This window comes from Uloborus diversus, chromosome 6 (genome assembly GCF_026930045.1).
Source record: "Uloborus diversus isolate 005 chromosome 6, Udiv.v.3.1, whole genome shotgun sequence".
Lineage (NCBI taxonomy): Eukaryota > Metazoa > Arthropoda > Arachnida > Araneae > Uloboridae > Uloborus > Uloborus diversus.
The window spans coordinates 2,112,564-2,134,971 of record NC_072736.1 but is presented as its reverse complement, the minus strand read 5'-3'; the positions used below and the strand labels follow the sequence as shown (position 1 = coordinate 2,134,971).

Genomic DNA, 22,408 nt, shown 5'->3' with positions numbered 1-22,408 from the left:
AAAAGAGAAAAAAAATTTTTTTTATTTTTTTTTGTTTTTAAATTTAATTCAGGTGAAATTTCTTGCAGTTTTAGAAAACAAATTTACCCGCCATCCTCATTTTATAAAGAAACTGTATTGACTTTCATTGAAATATAAATATATTGCACATAAAAAGAAGAAATGCTTATATTTACTACTACTTTGCTCTAAATATTGCAAGTTCGTATTTCAATTAATAAACAATTTTGAAACTGTATATAGTGAAGACAAAAAAGTTACTTTAAGATGATTTAAAATCTGATGACTTGACCTGAAGATAGCTTTGAAGACCAGTATTATTTGAAAAGTCCAGCCTCTTGAAATTAGTTTGTTAAATTTATTAACAAAATTAACTTTATTATTACTATTATTTTTTATTGCTTTAGGCATCAATTAAAAAGCGGATTTAGTAGTAAGTCAAAAATAATCAGAATTAGCATGGATGCTCTCTTACTCTATGGTTCTTTTCCAATCTGCTAAATTTAAATTATATTTTTCTAATGAGGACATCATCTTTGCAGAAAGACTAACAGATGAGTTATTATCACTAATTAGTAAATAAAAATATTTCTGTATCCATGGGTGCCCATAAGGTTGGCAAAGTGAGGCTACCAACTTTTTTGCATAAATTTTCCTTGAAGGATCTAATATGATGCATAAACAAACAAAGACTGAATTAAAAGAGTAAACCATAACAACCCCCCCCCCCCCCCACGTTTTATCACTTGACGATACCTCCAACAAAAGTAAGTGAGGAACTCTCCTTTAGTACCCTTGGGTGAGTGACGACATGGTTGAAAAGTACAATGAACAAATAATTTTTTTCTTCAAATTAAAATTTTAAAGTTTAAACAGTTTCCCAGTCCTCTAAAATTACATCAAAGGGCGTCCAAAACACTAATATCTTTGTTATACTTTTGCAGCTTTTGGCAATAGAAATTTGAAAAGGAAAGAAAATAAACCTCAAAACTACATTTAAAAGAAGTTCTAAATGCAGGAGCGAGAAAGAAAGGCTATATATAGATCGATATTTGACATTTCAAATCACAAAAAACCTTTGATCATATTTCACTAAAATCAAGATCTAAAGTTTGTCTTAAGTTTCGAATTATGCATTTCATACTGCTTTAAAATTTTGTATATTTTACGAAAACACAGCTTCATATATAAATGTAATATATTGTATCATATCAATATAAAAACACAAAGATGGGGGGTAAATTGTTCATAAGTATTTCTTACATTGTATATGATGTATCTTTCAACATCTTCATCTTTAGTGCCAGGAGTATATGCTGGACAGATGATGTTAACTTGGTCATATTCAAACGGAATGTTCCCTTTGTTAACATCAATGATGTGATCTGTGTTATCAATTCGAAACCTAGAAGAAAAATAAGAGAGAAATGTTAATTTAATGACATTAAATACATAGAATACATGGTACACATTAATAAAAATCAAAAACTGATTATTTTATGATAGGAGGAGTTGGGAGTATTTCATATACACTGCTTTAACTGCAATTTATATCATTTGAATTTTGTAGGAGGAATGACAGGTCTGAACCCTTTTAAAAGACCAAAATGTGCACTCTCATTGTTATTTTGGAAGTTATTTTTAACAGACGAGCAATTTTAAGTATACTGCCGTGAGCAGGTAAAGGGCAGGAACTGCTTTTTTTTTTTTTTTGCATTTTTGTCATCTGTTGCATATAAGCTTTATTGTACAAGCTTGCTTATTTGATTTTCGCAAAAAAAAAAAAAAAAAAGGCGCATATGGTTTTACACACCCACCACACTTTTTTTTTTAATATGAAAAACATATCCTCCCCAGGGTGATGGAGCACTCCCCTCAAAGAGTGATAGACCCAGATCTCCAAAATCTCCCAGATCTCCCCCAATCCCTCCGACAAATGTCAACGGCCCAGCCTACGGCACGAACATTTTTATATTGAAAAAAAACGATGTCCACACGTGGGTATGTGAATATACATCGTAGGTTTAAAAGACCCGGATGGCTGACCGCCGAAATTACAGTCTCGCCCTTGACCATGTGATGTGAATGTGCCTTGATTCTAATTTTCCATGACTTGAGAGATTCCTTAAGGATTTCATTTACAATTATGGCCACCAGATGGCGCACAAGTCGCACTTCATTATTAAAGGGCTTCTTCGTCCGGAACTTTTTCGGTGGAACTGCAAAGCGCATGCGTTGATACAAAGTTTCATGCTTGAATCAAAACAAAGCGACGCGAATAATAACAATTGGATAAAAGAGAAAGAAGTGGGAGGAGTTTTGGTAACTTTCGAAGGCGGCTTCAAAGGACGCAGCAAATGATATCACCTGGAGGCGCGGCATTCCGCCCAAAGGAAGCCGCAGTTCTTTCACTTTCGCAGAGTAACGAAGAGGAGTGGAGTTATAATAAATGCTGAATGTGACATTGACAACCAAGGCGTGAAATGTCTGCGGCCTACATGATGACTCATAACCGCAGCCGCCTTTTCTCTGCAACTCAAATCGTGGAGAACTGAAACGATGGAGGAACAACTGACCACGTCACTCTTGTTCGCTTCGCCGCTTCATAATTGCGTTTTCACTGGGCGAAAAATGTAGATCTCAGGATGAGTATGATTTTGGGTTGTTACTTCAAGGAAGAGTGGGCAATAGTTATTCCAGGGAAAACCAATACATTCTAACGTACCTCAGTTGAGCAATTTCATGTGAAGAAATGTATCATTAAATGAATAGAGAATTCCGAGCATGAGCAAGACAACTCAGTCCAAAAAAGCTTTTTGTTCGAAAAGATTATCGTTTTGGGGGATATTTTTCTTTAAAGTGGATATGACGCATCACCACACTAGACTCACCTGTCTCTAGTGTGGTGGTGTATAACGAAGACTGATGAACAATAATTTTCGTCATCATCGTTTTCAAAGAGATAGTGATGTTTTGCTTTCTAAGTTCATAATAATAATAATACGCTAGTAATAACTTTAGAGAAAATGAAGTCAGTTAGTTCCTCAAGAATTAATCTTAAATAATCGGAAATTTTGCGTTTTGGAATAAGGTTATTCGCAACTCCCATAAACTAGGGGGCACTGCAGCCACTATTTAATGGCGGATGAAAAAGGTAAAACAAACAAATGCCGTAACTTATAACTTGCTTTGACGCTTAGTGAATGGCAGTAATTTTTCATCGTGTTTGTGGGAGGTTTTCTTTTCTATTCTTCTGAAGTTACATTACACCACAAACTGTCTGAAGCCTGTAATTTACCCCAAAGAAAACACGTAGAATGGAATGTTTTACCTTTTCTTTAGTATTGTTAATTACCGCAAGGCAGCGTATTCGAACTCTGGAGTTGCGAATCAGTTTTAGATAAAAGGAACATTGCCATTTTGTATCAAAAACTAAATTTTAGGCTTTCAACTAAAAGTCGGAGAACAGAATATAGAATGCTATTAAATCACAGTATGATTCAGTTTTTTTTAAGCAAGCACGAATTGCTTATTGCTCTCACTTGACCGCAGTTGATGTTTCTTTGATTTTCGAACCTTGCCCTCTATTAGCACCATCGGCTTCTGCTCTTAAATGGAAGTACTGTTTACAACTTTTTCATGAGGACAATAGCTGCTACAAAAAATATTTAAAATAAAATAATAGTTTAAAAAACTAAAAAAACACGCTTTCGTATCAAAATGAACTAAAAAGTGAAAAATAATGTTTGGATGATAGTAGTTGACCAATCACTTAATTTTAATGTAATACAAAAAAGCATGGGGTGCTGTCTATTAACATTTTTGTTTGGACAACAAATGGAAGAAATTCAAGACAACTGATAAGAAGCCCCCCACGCTTTTTCGTATTACATAAAAATTAAGTGATTGGTCAACTACTATCATCCAAACATTATTTTTCACTTTTTAGTTCATTTTGATACGAAAGCGTGTTTTTTTAGTTTTTAAACTATTATTTTATTTTTCAGTTTTTTAGTCTTATGTTGGAGAATTATCAGGCGACGAAATTATTTATAAAATGAGTGCGAGGGAATATCTTAAAGTTAAGACAAGTGCACCCCGATGGGAAGCTACTGTGAGTCATCGATGTATGTTTGCGGAAATCATATTTATATTACTTTGAAAATTAGAAATGCATTTGAATAAAAGTTTTGTTCTACAATGGTCTGATCAGCAATGAATTTCCAATTGAAGGCTCACCTAAATTTTGGCATGAAATTAGTTGAAAACATTTATATTTCATGTTCTAATTACCTTGGAACATTGGAACAAATTTTGTCTGATGCAGAAAAATTAAAGGTTTTTGTAGATATTTTTAAATAATTTTTGCGAGCATTTTTTTATGTATTTTTTTAAATTTTTCCTTTTTCACATTGTTGGATTTATGCCAAAATATTGATCAAAATTGGAGGAAACTAACAATTAAAAGAGTTAATTAATTAATTTGATTATAGAATATTGCATTGTCATCAGATCTGAGGTCGCGTGCCAAATTTCAAAAGAATCCGATCGCAGGAAGTCGGCGAAATTTGAGCTGCAAGATTCCGTTACAAGATACATACATACATACATACATACATACATACATATATACATACATACATACATACAGGTGAAGCTAATAAAAGCGTGTTAATTAAAAAAAAACTAAGCATGCTCGAACGACGTTGAAAACAGAGAGGACCGAAAAGAATGAACAAAAGAGAACTTTAATCGTTGTATTTCAAAAATTAATATTGCAAATTTTAGCTAAAATGTCATGTATGATATCGATCCTTCGATCACATTGAACAAGACCTGAATTAGATCCCACGATCTATTTGAAGTGACCCATTTCAAAAGGCGGTAATCGAAACGACAGCCTAAGTTACAGTACTCATGTCGTGAAACTATCAGCCACAAAAATTCAGAAATTCATGAATTAATAATGCGTAAATAAAGTAAAATACCTACGAATAAGTCAAATAACGTTATAAAAGATAGATAAAATAACATTATGGAATAAATTAATCAATAAAAGAGTAAACTGAAATAAATTAATAGAATAATATTAATAAATCATGAAAAAAAATGAAATAATAAATAAAAAGTAATGATAAATAAATATTGAAAAATTAATTAATGAAAAAGTAAAATAAAAAATTCTCTTAATAAAAATGGATGCATGTGTGTGTGTGAGTTCCTTATACAAACCACAGTTACAGCGAAATTTGCATCAGAAGACCTTTGATGCTCAGGAATTCACAAATGCTTCAGAAATTAAAAAACACCAAAGAGTCCAAAATATAAATTTTGAGGGATGAAACTGTTCATATTCACACGTTGACGGGACATTTTACACTACCCCTACCCTCCCCGCTTTTATTTAAGCCAGATATGACACTCGACACAAATTTTTGTTTCAGGTAGACCGGGCGACACAGCTAGTAATAAATCAAATCAAAGAATAAATCGATAAATAAGATGCTAATATGACATTTCAAACTTTCTATGCAATATCTAAAACGGAATGCTAAGATCTTTTTTTGCAAGGACCACTAAGCCGCAACTGTTACATTCCATGCACACAGTGATTTTAACGGTGAACACAAGCACGGGCGTTGTCAGAATTCCATTCAGCGGCCACCAACCGAGAATGTCTAAAAAGCACTTCATCTTGTGATACAGTCGGCTGTAAACTCGATAGGAGTTAACGCTTTTGGATATAGGCAGTTCCTAAACTTTTGTTTGGAGGAATGAAAAATGTACTTCCACGTGAAGATTAACATTTCCATTTCAAGGACGGCACTGTGGGAAAAATTGGGAACCCAAAGTGTCAAAGATGGAAACTTGTGGGGAAAAGACAAATGGATGGCAAAAAGAAAGATCTTAATTGAGACATATCGGATCAAAAAATATGCATATATACTAGTGTACCCGCACGGCTTTGCCCGTAATAGAAAAATTATCCATGTTACGGTTCCACGTTATAATAATTTCGTATCTCGCCAATTGGCTAGTGTCCACGTTACGGTTCCACGTTATGATATTTTCGTAATTTACTCGTCCATGTTATGATAATTTTGTTCTTAAAATTGGAATAGAAAAAAAACCACATCGAATTTTCGAAAAATCGCTTCCAGGTGCACACCCCCATGATACAAACTAACTTTGTGACAAATTTCATGAAAATCGGCCGAACGGTCTAGGCGCTATGCGCGTCACAGAGATCCTGACAGACAGATAGAGATCCGGACAGAGAGACTTTCAGCTTTATTATTAGTAAGGATATCAGCAACGATCCGGAAATCATTTTTAAGGGGTTACAGTACCTCAAAAATGATAAAACGATCAAAAAAAATTATTTTATTGCTTATTTCAAAACAAAAAACTATTGTGAACACAGGGGAAGAGTTTCATTGCTTTAGTTCAAGTATTTAAAAAGCTATGAGTGGTTTTAAGCCATGCTCCCTATGTGTTCTTATGCATAAGAAAAACTTCAAATTGCTTTTTCTCGATGATCGTTTTTTTGTGTTTTCATGTCATTAGAATCCCTAAGGATTTTTTTTCTATTAAAGATACAGCTTTAAAGTAATACTTTTTTTGCAATTGGGATAACATATTTGACAAAACTGTGCATTGGATAAGCATTTTATAAATTACTCTAATGTTTAGAGCATGTTAAACGTTTAAAAACCAATTTTTTTTTTTTTTTAAACTTTGATTTTTTACATAATTAATCACAGAAAATTTTCTAATGAACTCATAAGCAAATGAATGCACAGATTTTTAGAGATGATTATAGTGATCGTTTTGCAAAAAACCTTTTTTTAATTAGTGTCAAAATAAAAAAGCCTTAAGGATTTTAAAAAATTGAAATTTTCCTCAATTTTTTGAATTTTTAGAAAAAGTAGGCAATATTTTTAAATTTTGAAAATAAATTATTGATTACGAAATGCATGTTATGGTTTCAAAGAAATATAAAATTTATGTAAGTTTAAAAAAAATGTTTGAAAGGTACTGTGATCCCTAAAATGAGTTCACGGGCGCTCAGCTTCCTAAACTTCTTTTCCATTTCATGCAAATTTTTACGTACTTGACGGATTTCAAGCCATTGCCGTATGGAAATAAGGTCTGGAGCAGTGGTCGGAAAAACTACATTTTTTTGTAGCGAACTACAACTACAACTACTTTAGTATAAATGTAGTTTACTACAACTACAACTACTTTTTTCAAAATGTAGCAACTACAAACTACTTTTAAAAAGTAGTCGCTACTTCGCTACTTTTTAGTTATTTTTTAAAAAAGTTAATCAATAAAAAGCATTCACTTATACACCGTTTGAGGATTGAACGAGAAAATTCATAAAATGATTTAGGTTAGTAAACTGAATCCATTTGAACATGGTTTATTACCAAGTATTATTTATTCTTTCCTTCGCTTGCTGAGCTAATTTGTCATTCAAATATTTGTAACGACTTTTACGCATATTCGCTGCAAGAAAGGATTTAAACGTGGAAGGAATTCAACCTTAAAATGTTTAATCCTTTCCTGACAGTGAATATTTCATTCAAGAAGTGCAACTCGGCTACTTGAAAATGTAAATAGATGCAGTCATAATTTGTTTTAAATTTTATATAGACATACATGTACATAAAATTGATTTAGATGAGGAAAAACATCTTTTAAACAAAAGAGAAAAACTTTAATTTTCATTATATCAGTTAATTTTATAGGAACTTTTTTTTTTTTTGCTGGAACTAATGAATTCATTTTGAGCTTCTAGCTAGAGGTCCAGACCAGAACACTATTTCCTTTCTTACGCCACTCATAAAATGAAATAAAAGCATTTTTTCAATTTCACCGAATAACCTCAAAAACTTACATTATTTAATAATTGACTTTTATCATGTTAATATATCCAACACCCAATCAAAACAAAAGTTGCTTTTACTTTTGAACAAAGCCATTGCCTGTTTGGTGATATTTTGATAGTTGAAATTGTAACCGTAACTCCAGTGGATTAACTCTAAACTCCAGTAGATAGCGTTAATTTTGTTGACCACTTTTTGGTTTATTCATTCGCCTGAAATTACTCTTTGTCGAAATACAGCATTTCCCTGCATGTCAAACATTACCAAAGAATATTTTCAAATTATCATGTCGTGGCGTGTGTTTAATAGTTGATAACGTCAAGAGCGTTACTCGATCATTCGCTAGTATATATATGATGACATCTGAAACATGAAACATAACTAAGAATGCATACTTTACTTCAATGTGAAATTTTAAACTACAATGGACTCGCGCGACAGCGCGATTCTATTTAAACGAAATGGATATTTTGCGAGCTTTTCTCGAGTACTGAATTTTGGAGCTAACGCGAATTCCTCACCTCGTTACACGAAAACTTTCGAGTGGGAATCACTGGGCTTAAGTATCACCTTCTTTACTGCCTACTAAATATTAGTTTTGTGAATAAATTTTCGCTTCCGATTCACTGAAAGCGGAAGTTCCCCAACCGAAACATCGCTTTGTTAATTTACAAATCACCACTCGCATCTTTTTCATTCTAAATATGAAGTTGATGAAAGATAATTTCACATAAGCTGCTGTTCATCTAAAGTTTAAAAATGGAAGGAAAAATAGAAATCTCTGATAACTAAAGAAATGTAAAGATTTTCGATATGCTTGAACAACTAAAACGTGTATCGAATATAATTACAATATCTACTGTACAGCATTATTGTAGTGTTTCACTTTTTTTATTGCTACATACTATACGTACCGCAGTGTTTCATTTTATGCCATTATCTCCCTTTTGATTTTTGTGCAACCTAACAGTATTTTTATTCAATAACATAGCTTTTTTAAAAATACAGTAAAGCTTCAGTTCTCTATGTTTAAATTTGTAATAGAAGGTTAAGAAATGGGTAAAAATCATTTGAGGGATGTTTTCAAATGCTTCAAAATTATTGGTATGCTCATAAAAAATCGCATTTTTCCGCCTTTTCCACAACGCGAAATTTCAACCTACGCTGGGAGTCTTGGAACGCATCCCTCGCGTAAGTTGAGATTCCACCGTATATGCAGATGACATCTGACATGGATACCGAGAGCTTTTTCTCAAAGAGCATATTTGCAAGAAACGGAAAAATTTTCGTGATCATACATTTCTATAACACTGTAATATTTGTTGTTAGCCGGCCAAGCCAGTTCAATATCATCCTCTTCCATAACATTTACTGTAGCTTCCATACTAGGTGGATATTGACACAATAATTTCATTGACGTCTAAAATGTTCATCCACGGGACATTCTCAGCTTCCAGAAAACAGAAACGCAGCATAGGCGCCATTTTGCATAGTTTTAGAGGAGGGGGGCAGATATTTTCCCCATTGTTTAGCAGGAGAAGTTCACATGGAAACTGATTTCAGTACAGATTAGAATTATTAAAATTTGACATTTTTAATAACTTATTTAAGAATGGCTGGAGAAGAAATGTTTTTACATTTTTGTGAAGAAAAAAAGTACTAAAAGCAAGGAAGTTCTAATTTCTAAAAGGTTGGGGGGTGGGGCTTGAGCCCCCACTTGCCCCCTATATGGGTGCCCATGAAACGCGGTACTACATTAACAGTTATCGCTTATTCTTTCTATGCCATTCGATGTGAATATTGGGGAAATGTGAAAATGTCGATGCTAAACAAGTTAATGGCGTCAAACAGATAGAACGTATGGTGTCAATCTGACGTCAACTCGTATTTTTTAGAGTCTTCCGGACCTGATTAGTACAAGTTTTACTCGCGTAAGACTTGCACCAGTCAGATTCGTTTGAAACCTCGTTTCTTTCTTCTTCTTCTTCTTTTTTTTTTTTTTTTTGAAATTTTATTTAAAAGTAGTTTCCAGAAATCGCTACAAACTACTTTTAATTGTATCGAACTACTCGCTACACTACTTTTTTTGAAAAGTAGTGCGCTACACTACAAACTACTAAAAAATGTAGCTACTACAGTAGCGTCGCTACTTGTAGCGCGCTACTTCCAATCACTGGTCTGGAGCCTATAGAGCTACCACAATTCTTTTGTTTGAAATGAAGCTCTGACAATAGTGCATTAATTTTGTTCTATAATTAGGGCCGACGAGAGACCTTATGCCTTGAAAATTTAGTCAAGCCTATTTCAACGTTCTATTTTATTCTTATTGAATGTTTTTTAACAGAATCGATTACTGTGGTTGCGTGCTTCACCCTTCACCGTGAACTTTCTTTCTCTAAATATGTTAAGGAGAATTTTCACTCCTTAATAAAAATGCTAGCTATATCCCTGAGCGCTCGTCGTTCTGGTTATGTGCCTAGCCGCCAACGGTCACCATTTCGAACATTTAAGGGGTCACAGTACCTTTCAAGCAATTTTTTTAATTTAAGTAAATTCTATTTTTTGTTGAAACCATAATATGCTTACTTACTTTGTAATCAATATTTTTTTTTTTAAATTTAAGATATTGCTTACTTTTTTTAAAAATTCAAAACATTTAGGAAAATTTCAATTTTTTAAAATCCCTAAGGCTTTTTTGTTTTTAAACTAATATAAAAAATCTTTTTGCTAAACGATCACAATCATCATCTCTAAAAATCTGTGCATTCATTTGCTTTTGTGTTTACTAGAAACCTTTCCGAGATCAATTACGGAAAAAATCGTAATTTTTTTCCAAAAAATTTGGTTTTTAAAGGTATAACATGCTCTAAACTTTTGAATAATTTATAAAATGCTTATCCAATGCACAGTTTTGTTAAATATATTATCTTAATTGCAAAAAGTATTACTTTAAAGCTGTATCTTTAATAGAAAAAAATCCTTAGGGATTCTTATGACACGAAAACCCAAAAAAAAAAAAAAAACGATCATCGAGAAAAATCAATTTAAAGTTTTTCTTTTTGCATAAGAACACATAGCGAGCATGACCTAAAACCATTCATAACTTTTTAAATATTTGAACTAAAGCAATGAAACTTTTCCCCTGTGTTTAGACTAGTGTTTAGTTTCGAAATAAGAAATAAAATTTTTTTTTGATCGTTTGGTCATTTTTGAGGTACTGTAACCCCTTAAAAGAATCTTGTGCTGACTTTTTGTAAAAGCAAATGCCCCCCCCCCCCCCTCACATTTATAACCAACTACCAACAGCATAACGAATCGAAAACTAAGACTGCCTTCTTAGGCGGGGTTTAAATCTTTCAATATACACTTTCTGCAACCTGCGTATATCATCCATTTTGCGTGTCGTTTGAAAGGATGCAGACAGCGCATCCTTCATAACAACACGCTGCATGGCTAATCATAAGTGCTTTAAACCAGACAAGCGTAAAAGCAGCAACAGGATTTCCAAAATAAACATCCACCGCGCTTGACGAAACTTAAACAAAGTAGGGAATTCGAGCATTAGACCATAGCAGCTTAATTAAGCAATGCGTTTAAGTAGGTTTTTGCCTTCTCCAAAAATAACATTGATCCCTCGACACTTGACGGAGTAAATTTATTTCGTTAGAATACAAAACTTTAAATCGTTTCAATAACATTTTGAGCCATTAAGATTGATGAAGTATGATAAGTACAACAGTACACTGTAACAAATTTCGGAAACGTTTCTGGATATATCGGAAACGTTTCCGAAATAGTAGGAATCCTTCATCCAATAGCGAACTCCTCAATATTCAGAAAGCTTTTTGTTATTTCAAGATATCTAGAAGCGGAAGTGATGACGCAACGCTTCGAAACCTATTTCATCCTTCCAACACAGGCGCCAATGAGTCGGAAATAACGAGAATTTCTTTTTTTCTTATCTATGGTTGCTGCAGTCAGCAACTGTGTAGCATTGGATTGCTTGGTATTTCATGTCTAGAGAGTAGTAAACTGTGTCGAAACTAATTTTACGCCTTTGCATTTTGGACTGCCCTTGATTTTTTAGACGATGTACGCAGCTATTAAGTTAGTTAATAACCATTTGCTTCTTTACAATTTCCAATGCGACCATAATTAGATATATATTGTGTGTTCAAGCGTGAATAGTTTTAACACCCGTGTTTATACTTAATGAAACGAAACCCTTTGGATTACTTATTCAGTTGTAATGGAGGTACTTAGATTTTCTTCCGCTTATGTTCACTTGTAAGTATTAATGAATATTTTAAAACATGTTGTTATATACATTTATATTTTTGTTGATTTGCATTTGATGAGGCTCCAATTGTAACTGTTTTTGGGTTTATCGAATTAATTTAAAGTTATCCTACATACCTATGTGCGCGGTGTACTATTTGTTGTAACCAACTGAAACTGATTAATTACGCAAAAGAAGTAAGATTTATATTTGAGAAGCAATCACAGAAAAGTTATTTCGAAATACTTGGATGTACATACATTTTGGTTCAAAAAGAAAAAAAATCAATTGTTTAATTCATTAGAAATATGGTAATGCAAATATTTTCTAGTATTGTAATATGCTTCACAAAAAATGTGCCGGTATAATTTATCTTTTTTTATTATAATTTATTCATTCATTTAAAAATATTTATACCATTAGAAAATGACCATGTTATCTATTAGTAAGAACATAGTTATGAAATTAATTCATCTGCTTATTCATTTTGTTAAATGTGGTTAACAATTAAAAAATTCCTTGACATTAGTTCCGAAAATAACATTTCCTTCGTGGATATACTAGTTTAATGTAGGACAGTCAGGAGGAATGAGTCAGTGGCAAAAATGGAACAGCTGCATTTACATGCTGAAATAAAAAGTAATATTATTTCATGTCATCGTTTTAAAAGTGATCAGTTTTTAAATACTATGTTATTAATATGCAATGCACATATGGTGAGAAGACAAGGGGCGTTCACCACGCAGACTGTGCCATTGACATTTTCAAGAGGTTGCTTTTTTTAAGGTGGGGGGCGCTTTATATCATTTTATGGGTGCACCATCACTCTTATGGTGTGGGGGGGGGGGAGGGAACTCTCGTATATATGAAATGGAATAAGCATGTGATAGAGTTCAATGTTTTAATAAATAAAATATATAATACATTTTGCGCACACTCTAAATCAGTAACCTATTTTGATTAAGTATCTATATTTGTGATAAACTGGAAAAGGGCAAGAACAGAGGAATAAACCCGAATGGTTCCAGCAGGGGGACTTTGGTGTCATATTTAAATTCATCAATTTCTCTGTTGGTACTTTTCGGTACACTTTGTTCGTCAAAGAAATTGACTTGACGGGAACGAATTTCGGAACGAAAAGTGTAGGTAAGTTTTGTCAAATTTTATCCGAAAATAAAAGCTATCAAGTTTGATACAAGATATGTTTTTAAGTTCTGCATTAAAAATACAATATGTTGATAATTTTGTCTTGAAAATATTGAGAGAAAAACTGAAGTTTAATATTGTTTAACAAACAATCCCACTTCTGAGAAAGTACTCCCCTTCCCTCCCCCGACGATTTTGTGATTATGAATGAAACTACTATATTATTTCATAAATTTTCAAAAATTTATAACTGTGCATATGTTATGCTGTTAACCATGCTATTTGTCATTAGAAATTCAGAAAAAAAATCCACGAATGATTCTAAAATTGCTTGTTTCATTGCTCTTAGATATGAAAGAATTGAAACTGATATGGCATGCAATACTATTAAAAAAGAATTATTTTTTAGAAAAAATCACGGAAAAAGGATTCCAAAATTCTCAGAAACGTTTTTGAAAATTGTTTGGAGAATTCCGAAATACTCGGAAACGTTTTCGAAACTTTCATGAACCACAGCTGCACAGAATACTCAGAAACATTTCTGGAAATTACGGAAAGAGGATTCCGAAATACTCAGAAACGTTTCTGAAAATTACAGAAAGAGGATTCCAAAATACTCAGAAACATTTCTGGAAATTATAGAAAGAGGATTCCGAAATACTCAGACACGTTTCTGGACATTACAGAAAGAGGATTCCGAAATACTCAGACACGTTTCCGGACATTACAGAAAGAGGATTCTGAAATACTCAGAAACGTTTTTGAAAATTTCATGAACCGCAGCTGCACGATATACTCAGAAACGTTTCCGAATTTTTTTTACAGTGTACAACACAGAAGAAGTTTTCAAATAGAGATGAATTAGCTTTCCACTAAAAAACCTTCCTTGTTTTAATAGTGTGTGGACCACGGCCCCATTTCCCAATAGGCAGTGTAGGCAGTTGCCTAAGGCGGCAACATTTTCAGGGGCGACAAATTTTGCTTTCACCACACATTTTTTAAATGAATTTTTTGCTCTTGAAAGTGAGCATTCTTTCATTTTTCAGAGACAATATTTTTTCTCTTGTAATTTAATAATAATTTTCATGAAAATCAAATATTTTTCAAGCATGGATCAGCGTAAAACAGTAAGCGTGAAGATGAAAAGCTGGTGTCGATTGAAGAAAGTGTCATTGCGTTTGGCCAGAAGCCGCAACAAGATTGGGATTTGAGTAAGTTCTAGATCCATAGTGCTTTATTATTTTTAGTGCTTTACTAAAGTTTATCCAGTACCTACTGTTTTATTGAGTGATTGACGTTTATTTTCTTTTTTACATTATTAATATTTAAAAATTGTTTTCTGTTAATATTGAGTGCATTTATTGAAATTGGAACAGTGCAATTTTGATGTTTGATGATCAAAAGCATTTTGGTTTCTCTAAGAATCACTTACACACGTGTTTATTGGTAAAACCAATTTTTTTCACTAGGCCATCTAATGCTTATTTCTAAGTTTTTAAGTTGACCATCCGCACACACCTGTGGGACTGTCTGTAAATGATGTCTTTTTTTTCCCCCAGAATATTTGACTTCTCTCCCCTCTTTGTGAAAGTTTTACTCCTCACCTTTCTCCCTCCCCTTACACATACACCACCAGGCTCGTCATTTTAAAATTTTCTAGGAGGGGGAGGAGGTAAAGGGTATGTACTCAATGCATATTATACCGGGGAAAAAAACAAAACCAAGCCCATATAATGGAAATATATTGATTTTTCAAACCCAAGAGGGTCAATTAACCTCCCCCCCCCCCCCGGACTCTTCTAAATGCCGGACCTGAATGTCACACCTCTTGTTACCGCTCCCTCCCCATCGTCAAATTTTCAATTTCAAAACAATCCCTCCCCCTCCCTTTAATCCCTCAAAGTGACATTATTTGTGGATAACATCTTTTGAAAAAAATTATATTTACTTCTTAGTTATGATTTTTTTCTTTGTTTGTCGAGATGTCCCTGTACAACCCTACATGAAAAGAGAATCTAACATAGCAAAATATGAAACCAATAATAACGAGCTGATGTGTGCATCACATGACTTCCTTTTACTCCAATTTAATATCATTTCCACATTACTGGCAATTTTAATGTAATTCTATTGTTTACGTTCTAACTATCACCAACAATGGACAAATTGAAACCAGATTTTAAAAAAAAAAAAAAATCGCCAAATTTGTCGCCAAGTTGGCAACAAAACTTGGCGACCAAAAGACTGGCGGTATATCGCCAAGTGTCCGACAAATTGACACACAACTTGAGTTCACATCGAAATTAACAATGATTCCACCCCAAAAAGGGGCAAAAGACCCCCTTAGGAACATCCGAATGCAACCAAAAGAGAAGGTGCACAACTAGACTCCACCAGGAGTCTAGGTATCAAATTTCAACTTTCTAGGACATACCGTTTTTGAGTTATGCGAGATACATACACACATACGCACATACATATGTACATATAGAAGTCACGAGAAAATTCGTTGTAATTCGTAGAAATAGATATTTTGGGTGTCTGTAGGTTCCTAGGCTTATATCCACGTGTGGTCGGGTCGAAAAAAAAAAACTCAACATTCATTCGGGGGTGAGAAAAATGGAAATTAAGGCCGATTTTTGAGTGAAAATTTTTTTCGCGAATACAATACTTCCTTTTTTGTAAAAGGAAGTAAAAATAACAGTTAAGTTCACTGTAGCAGATATTTCGCTGCATTGATTACATCCACCGTCAATATATTCGACACCAAAAGAGAAAGCAGAACATAAATAAAAAGCAAAAGAGAAAAACTCATCCCTCCGTATCACCTGCATCTCCGACGAGGGCCCAGCAAAAAGGGACAGCCGAAAGATTAAAACGAAACGTGTGATTGCCGTGCAATTTACGAGCGGAGTTATTACAGCTCGGAGCATTTAATCGATGCGGATGAAGTAGAACCGTCAGCCCTGGAACTCTAATCCCCGAATTTAATGCTTCACCCTTGTTACGACCAAAAGAACTCGAAAATCCCCAGCGAGCACGGTTTCTTTTTAATAAACTTGAGCTCTTGCCAAGACGGAGTTAATTTCGGGAGGATATTTAACTTCAATGAATCCGCTTCTTAAAGACCTCGCCGTTTCATCAACTTGTTTAGCGCGCTGATTTTGTCGGAATGCTTTGCATGGTTGTTTACAGTACCTTCCCATTGTTCACGAATCCAGTCACGTAATTAATAAAAATCAAAGGGAACAATGACCGGAGCAAAAAAAAATGCTAATGGAGGAAAAAATAACGACTCATTTAAATTAATAACGACTTGAAATGTACCGCCAGTTCAGTCGTTCCATCCGAGGACTGCAGTTTCGTGCTTGTTAACACTCATCAGCCCGGAATAAGAAGTGACTAAGCTGGAGGTGGAAAACCTTTTAAGGAAGTCAAGAGTGCCAAACAAACTGGTAGCTAATATAATTAGCATTTACTGGTCAGTGCTATGGAGTTGGGGTTAAAATTTCAACCATCAGAATATCACCAAACAGGCAACTGCTTCATTCAAATGTAGAAGCAATTTTCACCCGTCATAACTTGACGGGCGATTTTGTAGTATGCAAATAAATGGCAATTAAAAGCCAAAGTTTAAAATTAAAGGAATAAAGTGCAAATGTATGCGTAAATATGTCACGCTCGTGCACAAATGGATTGGGCAATACGACATTTCTCTCGTTGCTGCTCGATAATCATTTTTTTGAGCAATCACGATTGCTTATTGTTCTCACTTGACTGTTTTTGGCGTTACGCTGATTTTATTTTTCCCCCGCCTCCCTCTGCAGCACCACCGTTGACCGACCTCACGATGCTGCTCCTCTAGCGAAAACCGTCTCCAGGTTGCGTCCATAAACTACACGCATACATACGCACACGCATGCCTACACACACACACATACACACACTCATGCCTACACACAGACACAAACAACACCTACACACACACTGACACACACACACACATACATACATACCCACATACACACACATGCCTCTACACAGACACAAACTCACACGCCTACATACACACATACTCCCCCCCCCCACGCACACACATGCCTGCACACACGCAAAAAAAAAAAAAAACACGTGATTACGAAAAACATAATTTGGATTCAAAATGTCTAACTAATTTTTTATTTTTTTTTTTCCAATTTCAATTTGTTTCTGAGTTTCCGCTATAGCAGTTTTTAAGCTTAAATTGTTTTAAGAAATTTTCTAACCATTGTCTTGTTTTTCCCCCTGTGCTTTCTATACGCATACAAGACAAAACTTAAACCACAATCGAAGCTCTCCGAGAACTTCTTTCAAAGCTTACTCATAAGTGTTCGAGGTCAGTAGGCGTTTACTTTTGCGAATGATTAGCACCTAAAGCCTGAGAGGAAACCTTTGCATAATTAGCAGCAATAAAAAACAACAGAACGGTGTAAATTACCAGGAAGCTTAGCGAAATTACAGAACTGGCCACGTGATTGTTTTAATGAGCCTGCGAAAAAAAATGGAATGTCAAGGCTGCAACATAAGTAACTTATCCTTTGCTATAAACTTCAGGTGTCGTGACGGGGAGTTGTGTGCATACAAATTGTTTCATTCGAAACTAATTAGTCAGGAGATAGCAGATATTGCTATGAAAATGCGCATGCGTACATCAAAGTTCTTCTTCATTACGATACCTACAAGGTAGAGCTCAATAAATGTCAAGGTGGAGGAATTTGCCATTTTATTCCCACGAAAGATACGCATTTGGTAACGTTGTGGCGTGCGAATCAGTAGATTAGGTCCTCACGAAGCACGCCATTCTATGCATTGACAAAAGGGTTTCTTACAACTTCGAAACATATGCCACCAATATTATTTTTGTTTGTGTTGTATTGATGTTGGTTCATTAATTAATTACTTGATTGTAACAACTGATGCTTTCAAGATAGGCGTCATTAATATAGCTACTTTCCAAGCTTGTAGGCCGTGGTACATCCAGGATGGTTATGGCTGACATTTTGCCTCATCTGTATCAGGCTTCTTCAGCTTCATTTGTGTTTCGCCTAAGACGTATCAGTCTGTCTCTGGCTGTTCAGCTTCATTTGTGCTTCACCAAAGACGTATCAATCTCTCTCTGACTTCTCAGCTTCATTTGTGCTTTACCAGAGACTTTTTACCTGACGTATCTCTCTCAGGCTTCTTCTTTTTTTTTTTTTTTTGAGCAATCACGATTGTTTATTGCTTTCATTTGACTGTTTTGATGTGCTATGATTTTATTTTCCCGCCAGCACCCTCTGCAGCATCACCGTTGACCGGCTCCTCACGATGCTGCTCCTCTAGCGAAAGCCATCTCCAGGGGTTGCGTCAATATCCTTCACTTATACGCATACATACATACACGCACGTACAAACAAACACATACACACACATACATACACCTACACACATACACATAGACACACACACGCATACATACAGACACCTAGACAACTACCCACACACTCATGCCTGCACACAGACACAAACACATATGTTTACACACACATACACATCCCCCCTACCACAAACACTCATACACATAACTACCCACAAACTCATACCTGCACACAGACACAAACACACACGCCTACACGCACACACACACACACACACTAGTGATTGCGAAAAACATAATTTGAATTCCAAATGTCAAAATTCAAATTGATTTTTAATTTTTTTTTTTTTAACCTGAGACGCATCAAGTAAAACGTGTCAGTCACAAGCATCCTGGATGGACCTCGATCAACGAGTTCGGAAACTAATATAGTCATCAGTTGGTTGGCTGGTTGTGGTATCGGTGCAAGAGCCAAATTGGGACAAAGCTGCATTAAATAAATTAATATATGTACCAGCTGTGACTTGCAGAAACATAAATATATAATCCTCCTCTGCAATCTGAGCGTGGCAATAGTATTGAGAAAGTAAGATCAAAGCCTATATGAGTCAATGATTCAAATTTCGAAACAGTACCGAAATGCTATTTTTCTAGAGTGATGGTTCATCTACTAAAATGATCTAAAAAAAGGTTTTCAAAAAACATTCAATTTCAAGAGTAAGATATTCAAGATCCGGGAAACACTTTGCTTGAAATGCATGGCAGCATTACATTTAATCTTATTCGCAAACGTTTGCTGCCAAGTTGAACGGTTCTGTCTCAGACATGCCTTGACTATCCTCGATGTAGTAACCTTCTATTTGCCATTAATGATTTTAAAAAAAAAAGTTCTAAAAGATTTTTAAAAACATTCCATTTTAAGAGCAAGATATTTAAGATCCTGGAACCACTTCGTTCGAAATACATTGTAACATTATATGTCACTTTTTGGTCTTTGATACCGATAATTTGAATTGTTCTGACAGACATGCCTCACCTACCTACGATTTAGCAACCTTCAATTTGCCGTTGTTGATTTGAAAGTAAAAGGTATGACAAAAAATAGTTTAAAAAAGCAGGCCTCTTCAAAAGCAACAAATTCAATATTCAGGCTGATCCACTTCGTTTAAAAAGCATTGTAACATTATGGCACTTCTTGTTCGCTATTGTTCACCGTCAACTTGAACTGAGTCTCGGATGTACCTACCCTCAGTGTAGCAACCTTCAATTTGCCATTGGTGGTTTGCTAACAAGAGAGCCTAAAAGTTTAAAACAGGCTGCAAAAGCAGCACCAAATCTTGACTGAAAATTATGTTGCTTTACTCAGGGGCGAGCAGGGGGGGGGAGGGACACCTGTTGACGGGCCCCAAAATTCTGTGCATGCGCCTGCTTCTAGTTTGCTAGTCCTTGCCGCCATCTTGAACTGTGTCTCAGACATGTTTCGCCTATCTTTAATGCAGCCACCTTGAATTGGTCATTGATAATTTGTCAACAAAAAGATCCAAAAGTTTAAAATACTCAATTGCAAGAGCAGCATAAGGCCATGGGCGCTATATAGAGGGACTAGTGGGGGCTCAAGCCCCCTTGGAGTTAGAACTTCCTTGCTTTAAATGGTTTTTTTCTTTGCAAGAATGTAAAAACATTTCTTTGGGCAGAAATTTTTTGAGACCTGTACTAAATGTAGATTAGTGTAGGCATCTCCAGATCATCTTTTGCATTGTGAGGGACTGGACAGAGAGGACATTTACTCCAGTCCTCTCCTGGTGTACGATTTTTTGAAGACTCTTGGGTTCATGGACCTGGTCTAATCTGCGGCTGGACAGGAGGAATAAGTTAGCATCATCATCATTAATATTTCTTCTCCAGCCATTAATGAATAAGTTATTAAAAATGTCAAATTTTAATAACTCAAATCTGTACTGAAATCGGTTTTCATGGGGAAAATGTCCTGATAAACCACAGGGAAAATATCTGAGCCCCCCCCCTAAAATTTTGCATATGGGCGCCCATACATAAGTCTGAAATACCTTGCTCGAAATATATTCGCAACTCCAATAAAATATAGGGGGCGCTGCAACCACAGTCTAATGGCGGATGAAAAAGGTAAAACAAACAAATGCCGGAACATATAACTTGCTTTGAAGCTTAGTGATTGACAGTAATTTTTCATCGTGTTTGTGGGAAGCTTTCTTTTCTATTCCTCTGAACTTACATTACACTACAAACTGTCTGAAGCCTGTAATTTACCAGAAAGAAAACACATGGAACGGAATGTTTTACCCTTTTCGGTAATATTGTTAATCACCGCAAGGTAGCGTATTCGAGCTCTGGAGTTGCGAATACCTAGTACAGTGACCGCCGCTTATTAAAATCACATTCGTTCTCAGGACATTTGATTTCATAAAGCAGCTGATTTTATTAACCGGTCTACCTACATTCAAAAAAATAAAAGGTTTTAAAGTTTAAATACTTTAAAAAACGAAATGCATTCCGTTATTTATTTTTGTTTTAAGTATTTCAAAATACAGTTGTCATTTTTACTGAACATTAGGGTTTTTTTTCTTTAACACAAGGGTCTTAAAATATTGGCGTATTGCAGTTTGATTAACAGAATTGGAGAGCAAAGGTTCAATATCGTTTACGAGTTTACTAATTCTTTTGTAACGTTCAACATTATATTTTCTTCTTTGCTCTAAAGTGCATTTTATGTCATCAAGTGCTTTTTTGACATCCATTGAAGATGCAAATTTGGCATTGAGATTTCCTCATCTTCTGAGACCAACTTTATGGTTCTTCTTTATCAATTTTTTACGTACAATGTCCAAAATTTGGATTTTATAAAACGGCGATAGTGATTTTATTAAAGGATGGTTTTAACATGTTTTGGTGTTGCAATGAATCTGTTCTTCCAGATTTGATTTTAAAAAGCGGCTGATTTTATAATCCAGTGATTTTATTAGTGGCGGGTACTGTAACATTATGTCACTTCTTGTTCGCGAATGTTTACCGCCAGCTCTGCTACAGCCATGTCTCGCCTATCCTCGGTTTAGCAACCTTCCTCCCAAGGTAAAAGTCTCGAATTTAGAAGTCTGTCGCAGGTTAGCCAGAATAATACCTATTAGTTTTCAAACCGACTGACTGCATGTAATTTGTATTCATTTTTCACACCTCGGCCGTCTTGGCCACCAGCCAGATGCGACTTCAATATAAAAAAATAAACCTTTTTTTTTATCCGTTCCCCTCTAAGTGGCACTTATGATCATTTCTCTGGCAACGCCATATTATTTTAGATGATTGTAAGAAGAGGCAGAACGGGTTTATCGGGATATTCATCCGAGTTATGTTTAATGGAGTCGTGATTGCCCACTCCCGCTTTGATTTTTCAAAGAAAAATATGAAATTGATTTTATTCGCAACTCCAGCGCTCGAATACGCTACCTTGCGGTGATTTACAAAACTGCCGGAAAAACTAAAACTTTGCCACGTTGCGTTCCATGTGTGTCTGTTGACGTAAACACAGGCAATTTGTTCTGAGTATTTATTAACGCAATCGATGTGTCTTAGTTCGATTTCTGTAGTTTTCAGCTACAGAAATTGTTTCGTCCCTTAGTAGTATTCTCTTAAAATATTGATTTAAATAGGATAAAACAAAAAAAT

At 34.8% G+C, this 22,408-nt stretch overlaps 1 protein-coding gene across 1 annotated transcript in view; it reads right to left on the bottom strand.

Annotated features, from left to right (window-relative positions):
- The window catches only part of LOC129224116 (ephrin-B2-like), a 210,009-nt gene that overhangs the window by 9,353 nt on the left and 178,248 nt on the right, over positions 1 to 22,408 (bottom strand). Inside the window, exon 2 of the mRNA XM_054858526.1 lies at positions 1,264 to 1,405. Within this exon, the coding sequence (XP_054714501.1) occupies positions 1,264 to 1,405 (142 nt within the window). The remainder of the gene's footprint in view (positions 1 to 1,263; positions 1,406 to 22,408) is intronic.